Here is a 12,500-nt window from a genome sequence, read left to right on the forward strand (position 1 = left end):
TGATAACATAGACGACGCACGCAGCGCGAGATAAGGCGCAGGTTTAAAATAGGCCACGAGAGCCCAGCACACCGACATGCAGGACTACGGGGCAGTCGACTGGTCTGAATTGTTATTTTTGTTAAAGAATGTTAACAAGTATGACGTAAACTGGATTAAGTTTATTCAAACCCAACTGCTCCATGATTTTTTTTCTCCTCTAGCATATTTGATTAACCTCAACAGGTGAGTCACTTCATTACGGAGAGTTCAGTCAGGTGAGTCACTTCATTATGGAGAGTTCAGTCAGGCGAGTCACTTCATTACGGAGAGTTCAGTCAGGCGAGTCACTTCATTACTGAGAGTTCAGTCAGGCGAGTCACTTCATTACTGAAACTTCAGTCAGGCGAGTCACTTCATTACTGAGAGTTCAGTCAGGTGAGTCACTTCATTACTGAGAGTCACTTCAGTCAGGTGAATCATTTCATTACTGAAAGTGCAGTCAGGTGAGTCACTTCATTACTAAAAGTTCAGTCAGGTGAGTCACTTCATTACTGAGAGTTCAGTCAGGTGAGTCACTTTATTAATGAAAGGTCAGTCAGGTGAGTCACTTTATTAATGAAAGGTCAGTCAGGTGAGTCACTTCATTACTGAGAGTTCAGTCAGGTGAGTCACTTCATTACTGAGAGTTCAGTCAGGTGAGTCACCATTACTGAGAGTTCAGTCAGGCGAGTCACTTCATTACTGAAAGTTCAGTCAGGCGAGTCACTTCATTACTGAAAGTTCAGTCAGGTGAGTCACCATTACTGAGAGTTCAGTCAGGTGAGTCACTTCATTACTAAAAGTTCAGTCAGGTGAGTCACTTCATTACTGAGAGTTCAGTCAGGTGAGTCACTTCATTACTAAAAGTTCAGTCAGGTGAGTCACTTCAGTCAGGTGAGTCATTTCATTACTAAGAGTTCTGTCAGGGTAGTCACCAGTCTGATTCAGCGCTGCTTTGTGCTCTGCTTCTGAGATGTTGTTGCTATGTTTCATCTGACAGGGAGCCAGATTAAAAGAATAAATAAATAAAAAATTGCATACTGTTTTTAAAATTATTTTTATTTTCCTAATGTAAGGTAATGGATTACCAAAGGGCTACTTAATTTTAAAATTCTAAAATTACAGATATATTTCACATTGTATCACATTCGCCTTTTTGCTGAAAGTGCAGTATAGCGTCTTCTAGAATTATTTGCATCGTTTTATAATAACACTATCCTCAGTTATTATGGCAGAATAATTAGAATCTTGTTGTAATATTGCTAATAAGACTTTCAGTGATTTCAGATTAAATCTGTTATGATTTATGGACCATTCCTCTTTACCATCTCATTATCCTCCAGGTTTATGGTTAGGGGTTAGGGGTTCAGTCAGGCGAGTCACTTCATTACGGAGAGTTCAGTCAGGCGAGTCACTTCATTACTGAGAGTTCAGTCAGGCGAGTCACTTCATTACTGAAACTTCAGTCAGGCGAGTCACTTCATTACTGAGAGTTCAGTCAGGTGAGTCACTTCATTACTGAGAGTCACTTCAGTCAGGTGAATCATTTCATTACTGAAAGTGCAGTCAGGTGAGTCACTTCATTACTAAAAGTTCAGTCAGGTGAGTCACTTCATTACTGAGAGTTCAGTCAGGTGAGTCACTTTATTAATGAAAGGTCAGTCAGGTGAGTCACTTTATTAATGAAAGGTCAGTCAGGTGAGTCACTTCATTACTGAGAGTTCAGTCAGGTGAGTCACTTCATTACTGAGAGTTCAGTCAGGTGAGTCACCATTACTGAGAGTTCAGTCAGGCGAGTCACTTCATTACTGAAAGTTCAGTCAGGCGAGTCACTTCATTACTGAAAGTTCAGTCAGGTGAGTCACCATTACTGAGAGTTCAGTCAGGTGAGTCACTTCATTACTAAAAGTTCAGTCAGGTGAGTCACTTCATTACTGAGAGTTCAGTCAGGTGAGTCACTTCATTACTAAAAGTTCAGTCAGGTGAGTCACTTCAGTCAGGTGAGTCATTTCATTACTAAGAGTTCTGTCAGGGTAGTCACCAGTCTGATTCAGCGCTGCTTTGTGCTCTGCTTCTGAGATGTTGTTGCTATGTTTCATCTGACAGGGAGCCAGATTAAAAGAATAAATAAATAAAAAATTGCATACTGTTTTTAAAATTATTTTTATTTTCCTAATGTAAGGTAATGGATTACCAAAGGGCTACTTAATTTTAAAATTCTAAAATTACAGATATATTTCACATTGTATCACATTCGCCTTTTTGCTGAAAGTGCAGTATAGCGTCTTCTAGAATTATTTGCATCGTTTTATAATAACACTATCCTCAGTTATTATGGCAGAATAATTAGAATCTTGTTGTAATATTGCTAATAAGACTTTCAGTGATTTCAGATTAAATCTGTTATGATTTATGGACCATTCCTCTTTACCATCTCATTATCCTCCAGGTTTATGGTTAGGGGTTAGGGGTTATAGCTAGGGTTAGGGGTTAGGGGATAGGGTTAGCATTAGGGGTTAGAGGGTATGGTTAGGGTTAGAGGCTGGAGGTAGGATTAGGAGTAGATTTAAGATTAGGAGTTAGGGGTTAGGGATTAGGGTTAGTGGCCTTCTTTTAGCTCCAGCAGAGGCAGAGATCCACTGCCCTGTAGAGTTTAATTTCAGGACACCCTGATTAACTGGATGGGGTGACATTAGTTATGGCGCTGAACTCTGCTGGACAGTCGATGGTCAGGAGTGCAGTAAGGCATTCACAGGTTTTACAGACTGAAACTGAAATATGAATCACAAGTATTGCAAATGTATTGGATCAATTTTTCAAAAATGTTTGACCAATTTATCTATCTATACACACACACACACATATATATATATATATATATATATATATATATATATATATAGAGAGAGAGAGAGAGAGAGAGAGAGAGAGAGAGAGAGAGAGAGAGAGAGAGATTCAACATTGTAGTAAAGTATACTGAGTTTCCAGAGAAACAGAATGTTTCGGACAGAGGTCCTTCATCAGCTGTGTAAGCAAAGTGCTTCTCTTTGATGTCTGGACTTCTGTCCAAAACATTCTGTTTATTCAGAAACTCTGTGTACTTTGAATATCTCTACATCTCTTACACTGCACTTACTCACCTGGACTCTTCTTTGGACATATACATTCTGTTGGTTTACATTGTTACTGTGCCTAATTTTCTAATACTTCTAATAATTCTAATATTGTCTAATATTGTCATTGTTTTCTCCAGGGCAGTGTACTTCATAGCAGTGTGTTTCCTGCAGAACCTCAGCCTGCTCTCATTACTGATTGGTTAAGATTGCTTCACTCTGATTGGATGGGTCTTACACTCTGTCGCTGGCTATGTGATAACCCACATGAATCACAGAACATCCCATTATCATCCTCACCTTTCCTTCCCCTGTCTGTGGTGCCACCAGTCCGATTGGCTATTCTACTGGACATGCCTCCTGTTGCCCCTGGAGATTTGAGGTCACAGTGGAGCCCGACACATAGATCTCCTAACTTGTGTGTGTGTGCATCAGGGACAAGTGTTTGTCGGCCCCGAGTGGAGCGGAGCAGTGATGCGGCTCAGAGTGCGGTGGGGGTGAGCACAGGGCTGCACGTCTGGCAGATTTGCTGGGAGGAGGGACAGAGAGGCAGCCACGCCCTTGTGGGTGTTTCCACTGGGAAATGCTTGCTACAGATGTCAGGCTACACTGCCCTGGTGGGCGGGGACTCGTGTTCCTGGGGATGGGAACTGTCGACCTGTCAGCTCTGGCATGGTGGTGAGAAGGTGGGTATGTACCCTGCGGGCGGGGCCCGGCAGAGCCTGAAGGTCCCAGAGCGTGTGCTGGTGGTTGTAGATGCAGATGCTGGGATGCTGGGATACGTGATAGGTGACTGCTTCCTGGGAGAGGCTTTCAGGGACCTTCCATCAGGGGCAGAGCTTTTCCCAGCTGTTAGCTGTGTTTGGGGTGGAGCTACAATACACCTCCGCTATCTTAATGGCCTGAAGCGTGAGTACGATATCATACTATCGTCAAAAGCCAAAATTCAGTAATAAATGATGCAAGGATATCAGTTTTAGTTTCACAGCTTTCATATTAACAGATTTAATTTGTGTCAGAAAATGTGATTCTGGCTAGACCAAAATAAACTGTTAAACAAAATAAACACTGTTGGTATTTTGGGTGCATGTAAATATAGTGTCTCATTTAAATGTTCAACAGTCACAATTAACTATATTTTTTATTTTTAAGCGTATACATGAAAATGTGTCAAATCTGTTTCAGGTGAAGCTCCATCTCTACTTTCACTGAGTCGTCTGACTGTCCGTCAGTCCCTGGGGTGGGACAAAGGTACTCAGACTCAATGTCCAGCCCTTCCATTGTCTCTAGAGCGCCTCCTTTTGGCCAGTGACAGAACCTGCAGCATTAATGAGCGTAAAACCCTTCTCTGACTAAACTGTGGTTGTTAGCATAGTTCCACTTCCAGACTATTTCTGCAGGTCTATATTTTTCAAGCCACATTTGCTATGATACACACTTGTTCTGTCTTATTTTGTAATATATTTAATATTATTAAAACATTCTTAGTATTATTATTTATTTTATATTACAAACATTTATTTCCAAACAATAAACAATGTTTAGGTATAATGGCTCTGCTTCTGCTTCTGTTTTACATCAGAAGGCAAAAGGTTAATATCACACCACATGGGGTGGAGCTAATGACAGGGACTATGGTAGCCAAGGAAATAACACATCTGTTTGTGTTATTAATGTAAACAGATGTGTCATTAACACAAACAAATGTGTTATTAATGTAAACAGATGTGTCATTAACACAAACAGATGTGTTATTAATGGAAACAGATGTGTCATTATGCAAACAGATGTGTCATTAATGTAAACAGATGTGTCATTAATGCAAACATGTGTTATTAATGTAAACAGATGCGTCATTAATGCAAACAGATGTGTCATTAATGCAAACAGATGTGTTATTAATGTAAACAGATGTGTCTAACACAAACAGATGTGTTATTAATGGAAACAGATGTGTCATTAATGCAAACAGATGTTATTAATGGAAACAGATGTGTCATTAACACAAACAGATGTGTCATTAATGTAAACAGATGTGTCATTAATGCAAACAGATGTCATTAACGCAAACAGATGTGTCATTAATGTAAACAGATGTGTCATTAATGCAAACAGATGTGTTATTAATGTAAACAGATGTGTCATTAATGCAAACATATGTGTTATTAATGTAAATGAATGCCATTAATGTAAACAGATGTGTCATTAACACAAACAGATGTGTTATTAATGTAAACAGATGTCATTAACACAAACAGATGTGTTATTAATGTAAACAGATGTGTCAACGCAAACAGATGTTATTAATGTAAACATGTGTCATTAACGCAAACAGATGTGTCATTAATGTAAACAGATGTGTCATTAACGCAAACAGATGTGTCATTAATGCAAACAGATGTGTTATTAATGTAAACAGATGTGTCATTAATGCAAACATGTGTTATTAATGTAAATGAATGTCATTAATGTAAACAGATGTGTCATTAACACAAACAGATGTGTTATTAATGTAAACAGATGTGTTATTAGTGTAAATGGATGTCATTAACGTAAACAGATGTCATTAACACAAACAGATGTGTTATTAATGTAAACAGATGTGTCAATGCAAACAGATGTGTTATTAATGTAAACAGATGTGTCATTAACACAAACAGATGTGTTATTAATGTAAACAGATGTCATTAATGTAAACATGTGTTATTAATGTAAACAGATATGTCAGTAATGCAGTGTCCTTTAGCATTAAAACGCTCGCCACTGGTAAAGACAAATCCTTAATTCTGATGGTCTGACGTTGTTCAACACACTGATCAGAGAGCCTTCTCTTGGTTTCGCCAGTGTAAGGCTGATTACATTTGTTAGAGTAACACTGTAGACAAACTCCCACAGTGATGATGAGGAGGATCATTTTATTTTATTTTAGGGTCTGTGTTAATAAACTGACATGTAGCACATCTAGAGTGGTTGCAGGCTACAGTACCACAGTTATCATCTGAGTGGTCATTCATCTCACTCTTGACGAGCACGTCTCTGATGTTTTTGTCTCATCTGTAGGAGATTAGTGGAAGATCCTGAAGTATTCCAGTATAATATCAGCTACTTTTTTATTTGTAGGATTATAAATCAGCACCAAGGGGATTTGTGTAGTCTGACATAATGCAAACACAACAACTACGACCTCCTCAGGAAACCCATACATCTTCATTCTCACTGCAAATGCATTTAAGTCTAAGTATCTGTGAGTAAGGGATGGAGTTTTTTCAGGCCTTGGAACGTGATTCTGCAGTTACTGCAATCTTCTCCAGATATTTGAAGCACTTTGCTTGTACAGCTGATGAAGGACCTCTGTCCAAAACACCCTGCTTCGCTGGTTCAGTTCGTGCTGAATTAGAGACATAAGCAGTGTGAGATACAGTGCAGGGAGATACCGTGCAGGGGAGATACTGTGCAGGGGAGATACTGTGCAGGGAGATACCATGCAGGGGAGACTGGAGGGAGCAGGACCACTTCTTGGAGCAAAGCAGACCAGATACTGGAATAATGGACTGAAAAGTTAGAAACATCCTGAGTGTGTGCGTGTGTGAAACCTGCATGTCCACGTCACATCCACGGGCAGAAACGACAGCAGGTTGTCCAGGATTACCAGAAATGCTGTATTTTCAGACGGTGAGTTCAGTGAGTTCTGAAAGGAGACGGGCAGATCTTGGTGCAGAAAGGAATGTGTACATGTATTAGCTCTGTAATGTAATAATCTATCAATAATCTATTAATCTATGAATATTCTATCACCTAACACCCTCCAAGGACAGAGCACTGCCACAGCTAGACAAATTCAAATCATCAATCAAAGCAATACTCCTTACACACACACACACTCACACACACACACACACACACACACTCACACACACACACACACACACACACACTCACACACACACACACACACACACACTCACACACACACACTCACTCACACACACTCACTCACACACACACACACACACACACACACACACACACACACACACACACACACACACACACACACACACAGCTGAAGACTGGGGGCCTGAAATGGTGATGTGGTACAGGATGACTATCTAAGAAAAAGCAGACACTGAACCTCAAGACATTATGAAGCATTAAAATGCCATAATAAATAAAATTATGCTTTTATTAATTTTTCTATTTGAACTGTATTTATTTTGAGGTGTGGGGAGAGAATGACAGGAAGAGAGATGGAGAAAGAGAGGAAGAGAAACTAGAAGTTGATCTGATTTTAGAACTCTGTGTTAGCTGCGTATGATGAGTATAGAGATTTGCAGCCCCTACTGGAGGACTTCCTAGGTGTATTCTGACTCTTTCCATCTCTGGTCTAGACACATAATGCATGTTGCCATTTTTTGCCACAAGAGGTCACTGAAAAAACACAATTTTTCTTGTTTGCTTGTTTGTTTGTTTATTTTGTAATTAACTAGGTCTGTAAATTAAGAATTAGTGAACTGTACTGTCTGATTTGAAAGGATGCCATTTTCCCTTAAAACAACACTTATCGGAGAAAAATAAAATACAAATAAGCACCAAACACACATTTTTTTAGATCAAAGGTTAATGTTAGGGCATTAGGGGTTAGGATATTAGGGATTAGCACATTAGGGGTTAGGGCATTAAAGGTTATGGTTAGGATATTAGAGGTTAGACATTAGGAGTTAGTGCATTAGGGGTTAGGATATTAGGGGTTAGGGATAGGGATAGGATATTAGGGGTTAGGGCATTAGGGGTTAGGGTTGGGGTTAGGACATTAGTTGTTACGGCATTAAGGGTTAGGGATAGGGTATTAGGAGTTAGGGTATTAGGGGTTAGGGTTAGGATATTAGGGGTTAGGGCATTAGGGGTTAGGGTATTAGGGGTTAGGGCATTAGGGGTTAGGGTTAGGATATTAGGGGTTAGGGCATTAGGGGTTAGGGTATTAGGGGTTAGGGCATTAGGGGTTAGGGTATTAGGGATAGGGTATTAGGGGTTAGGGTATTAGGGTTAGGATATTAGGGGTTAGGGTTAGGATATTAGGGGTTAGGGTATTAGGGGTTAGGGTATTAGGGATAGGGTATTAGGGGTTAGGGTATTAGGGGTTAGGGTTAGGATATTAGGAGTTAGGGCATTAGGGGTTAGGGTTAGGGCATTAGGGGTTAGGGTATTAGGGGTTAGGGTTAGGGATAGGGTATTAGGGGTTAGGGTATTAGGGGTTAGGGCATTAAGGGTTAGGGCATAAGGGGTTAGGGTATTAGGGGTTAGGGTTAGGATATTGGGGTTAGGGCATTAAGGGTTAGGGATAGGGTATTAGGGGTTAGGGTATTAGGGATAGGGTATTAGGGGTTAGGGTTAGGATATTGGGGTTAGGGCATTAAGGGTTAGGGTTAGGGATAGGGTATTAGGGGTTAGGGTTAGGGATAGGGTATTAGGGGTTAGGGCATTAGGGGTTAGGGTTAGGGATAGGGTATTAGGGGTTAGGGCATTAGGGGTTAGGGTTAGGGATAGGGTATTAGGGGTTAGGGCATTAGGGGTTAGGGTTAGGGTATTAGGGGTTAGGGCATTAAGGGTTAGGGTTAGGGATAGGGTATTAGGGGTTAGGGTTAGGGATAGGGTATTAGGGGTTAGGGCATTAGGGGTTAGGGTTAGGGATAGGGTATTAGGGGTTAGGGCATTAGGGGTTAGGGTTAGGGATAGGGTATTAGGGGTTAGGGTTAGGGATAGGGTATTAGGGGTTAGGGCATTAGGGGTTAGGGTTAGGGATAGGGTATTAGGGGTTAGGGTTAGGGATAGGGTATTAGGGGTTAGGGCATTAGGGGTTAGGGTTAGGGATAGGGTATTAGGGGTTAGGGCATTAGGGGTTAGGGTGCAGTGAGACAGGAAGGGCAGGACAACACAGGATAACAGACAGACATGCAGGAGGATGTGCACATCTCAGGACCCCCCCAGCACACACACACATTCCTAAAGTTATTTGTAATAACAATAATTAACAACAACAATAATTGTTATTATGATTAGGGATTAGTGTATTAGATGTTAGGGTATAATAATAATAATAATAATAACAATTGCTTAGTACATTTTAAAACAGTTTACAAAGTCCTTTACAGAAAATAATAATGAGAAGATAATGAGATACATTAAAAAAAAAGGTGCAAATGGGAAGCACGTAATGTTTTAACAAGTTATATATCCGAGTATGATTGGTTAATCTAACTTGTCATTTATCATTTGAACGTATTTGTGGCAATCGTCGAGTGTTTCTCGTGCCTGACAGAACGCGCGCCTTACAGTGTGCGCTGTCAGTCACAGCTCAGAAGCGCGCGTGGCTGGATTAAGGAGGCGTGGCTACGTGCGAGCGGCCACGCTGCCGATTTGCTGAAGAAAGCGCGTGCAGCGCGGCCGGTGCTGGGGCGTTTGGAGCGGTTGCGCAGAGGTGGGGGATGGGTGCGTAACGGCCGCAGCGCACGCGCGCACACTTGCTCACAGCCCCTGCGCGTTTTACCGCAGTATCGCAGGATTAGTGCGCGCGCTGCGGCACTCACCAGGATCGGAAGAGGGAGAAAACAAACCGATAAACCGCGAGGCCAAGCGACGCTCTCCGCCGGGTCCTGATTTATCATTTAACTGCAGCACTAAACGCGCCGCCAGTGTTCTCTCATCGTTTTTACTGCTACCGAGCGGCGGGATCTCCCTCCGGCCGCACACCGACTCCTGCTGCACTAGCGCTCAGTCTGCCCGTTATCCGTCAAGTGCGCGTCGTTACCGCCGTGAGCGAAACCCCCTGACATGGCCAAGCACGAGGACAAAGCGGAATCGGGAGACTGGAAGGAATTCTTCTGGAATCCGCGGACACGAGAGTTGCTGGGCAGAACCGCGAGCAGCTGGGGTATGTTCTAAAGCATTTTTGTGCTGATAGGCACGTGCGTGGCACCGGTCCGTCCGAGCATGGATTGACGATGTTGCACCCTGCTAGAGACTCCGCGCGCGCTGCTGTCAGATAAAGAGATGCGGCACTACATCCATCCGGTTATGTAATTCCCCCGGAGCGCCGCAGCGTTCCCGTATGTAACGGCTCGGGTTCCAGGGCTGCACCCGCACCTCTCACCCCACTCATTTCAGTCTTAACGGAAGCTGCACCGGGCGGAATTGGGCACCGGTGCCTACACTAACCTGAGAATAATCCGATGTTATTTAATTAATTCTCACCAGAAGCAGTTGCGCAGTGCGTGCGGTTATGTGTGCGCGAGTGTGTGTGTTAGAGGGAACACGCAAAGGCCTGGGATGGTGTTGCGGATTACAGCAAACCTGTCTCTGCTTCCGTGGGCGCGCATGAACTGGTTGACACAGATGGCAGTGTGGTAAAGATGTACAGTATGTGATGTGTAATATGAAGAACACCCGGCAGGTCTTCTCTCTGCTGCAGACGGTGCTTGCGCAGCTCTGCATACGCCCATAATAAATAGAACACGCGCGCGCGCGCATCATGCACGGTCATTTGTTCTCAACAACTGACAAGGCAGATTGGCTACAAGCCGCGTGCAAGGTTATCCGGTGACAGCAGACGGCCTGTGCTCGTGCGCCATTGTGGTGATGCTCACGTGATATGACGTTATTTCCCGCATCTGCCGAGCAGCCGTATATTATATAATAGTATATTATCATCGGCCCCACACGGAACGGTCTGTATTTGAGACAGCAGTGTACAGCAAATGTGTATGTGTGGGTGTTCGTGTGTGCATGTGCCATACATAGACATTAACACATCTAAGATGTGTAATAAAATAATGTGTGCGTATGTTTGTGTCCAGGCATCCAGGGACAACGTCTTTTTCATTTGTGTCATAACTCTGCGCCAAATATGTGACACCAGCTGCAGCACAATAATGATGTCACCCAAAGAATGACTATGTGGAGGAGGGGCTAGGCAATCATAACACCGCATTTGTGTGTGAGTGAGTGACCATGCTCACCTGTGTGAGTTTGAGTGACCATGCTCGTGTGTGAGTGACCTTACTCATGTGTGTGCATGAGTGACCTTGCTCACGTGTGTGCGTGAGTGACCATGCTCACGTGTGTGTAAGTGATGTAGGGATGATGGAGGGATATCGATGGTAAGGGTTTAAAGAGAAAGAAGATTACTAACAGGCTGACATTTGGTCAGTGGAGGGATAGAGGGATGGAATGGAGTGGAAGAAACAGGAAGCAGAAAAGCACAACTAGGTCTCTCTCTCTCTCTCTCTCTCTCTCTCTCTCGCGCACACGTGCGCACGCACTGCTCACTCAAAGCCAGTGTTTCATTACTCATTTACTTATTATCAAGACAGGTAACAGTCACTAAAATAATTTCCAGGTCCCGTTAGCTGCAGAGGTCACGAGGTTGGGGTTAGGGCTGTACAATGTTAAACTTGCAGGCGGTTCTGTTTGATCTGCACATTACGAGCTCCTACTGGGAGCTGAACTAATTCTGCAGGTTGTGCAGCAGAGATCCTGAAAGCAATGAGTGGAGTGTAAAGATAGATGTGGACTACAGAAGAACCGTAACACCCTAAACCTAACACCCCAACCCTAACACCCTAACATTATCACCCTAACACCCCAACCGTATCACCCTAACACCCTAACCCTAACACCCTAACCTTATCACCCTAACACCCCAACCCTAACACCCTAACCTTATCACCCTAACCTTATCACCCTAACAACCCAACCTTATCACCCTAACAACCTAACCTTATCACCCTAACACCCCAACCCTAACACCCTAACCTAGTATGGGGCAGTAGTGATGATGATGGGGTTATATGGGGCAGTAGTGTATGTGTTTCTATTATTACTGCAATAAACACATTAGCTCTGCTGAAATGTGGAAGTTTTAATGAGCTGAGTTACGTGAGCTGATTTAACATTCAAATGAAAGGACTCAAAGATGGCATCAAGATAACAGAGGGATTTATATATACACTTAATAAACATTTACATGTATATTTACATATACACTTACATATACTCCTTCAGTGTCAAAGATTATGTCAGAGTGGCTGCTAACAAATTCTTTGGGGGCAATTATACATCAGTTTGATTTCTTTTCACTGTGACTGCCATGAAATGGGAAAAGCTGATTGGGTGTCATTGTCTGTCTTGTTTAAGGCCCACTCAGACAATGCCGGTAGTGCAGGGCCACACCTCCTATAGTTTCAGCCACAGTGAAGGATTTAATGTCTTACATTTTGCTGGAAATGTGTCAAATGTCTGAGTGTCTCTATTACTGACGCACACTGCTGTTACTCTCAGCCCAGAAACCACAGATGTACAGATACAATATAT

At 42.6% G+C, this 12,500-nt stretch overlaps 2 protein-coding genes across 2 annotated transcripts in view; both read left to right on the plus strand.

The window, feature by feature from the left end:
• Nucleotides 1-3,361: 3,361 nt before the first annotated feature.
• On the plus strand, nt 3,362-4,486 carry LOC113568065 (SPRY domain-containing SOCS box protein 2). The gene is made up of 2 exons (XM_026996237.2): nt 3,362-4,043; nt 4,320-4,486. The coding sequence occupies exons 1-2, from the start codon at nt 3,362-3,364 to the stop codon at nt 4,484-4,486; spliced, it is 849 nt and encodes a 282-aa protein (XP_026852038.1).
• A 5,118-nt stretch (nt 4,487-9,604) lies between these two features.
• Nucleotides 9,605-12,500, plus strand: part of atp1b2a (ATPase Na+/K+ transporting subunit beta 2a) — a 31,490-nt gene continuing 28,594 nt past the window's right edge. Inside the window, exon 1 of the mRNA XM_035521524.1 lies at nt 9,605-10,062. Coding sequence (XP_035377417.1) covers nt 9,963-10,062 — 100 coding nt within the window. The 5' untranslated portion in view covers nt 9,605-9,962. The remainder of the gene's footprint in view (nt 10,063-12,500) is intronic.

Source organism: Electrophorus electricus, chromosome 22 (genome assembly GCF_013358815.1).
Source record: "Electrophorus electricus isolate fEleEle1 chromosome 22, fEleEle1.pri, whole genome shotgun sequence".
In the NCBI taxonomy this organism is placed as follows: Eukaryota; Metazoa; Chordata; class Actinopteri; order Gymnotiformes; family Gymnotidae; genus Electrophorus; species Electrophorus electricus.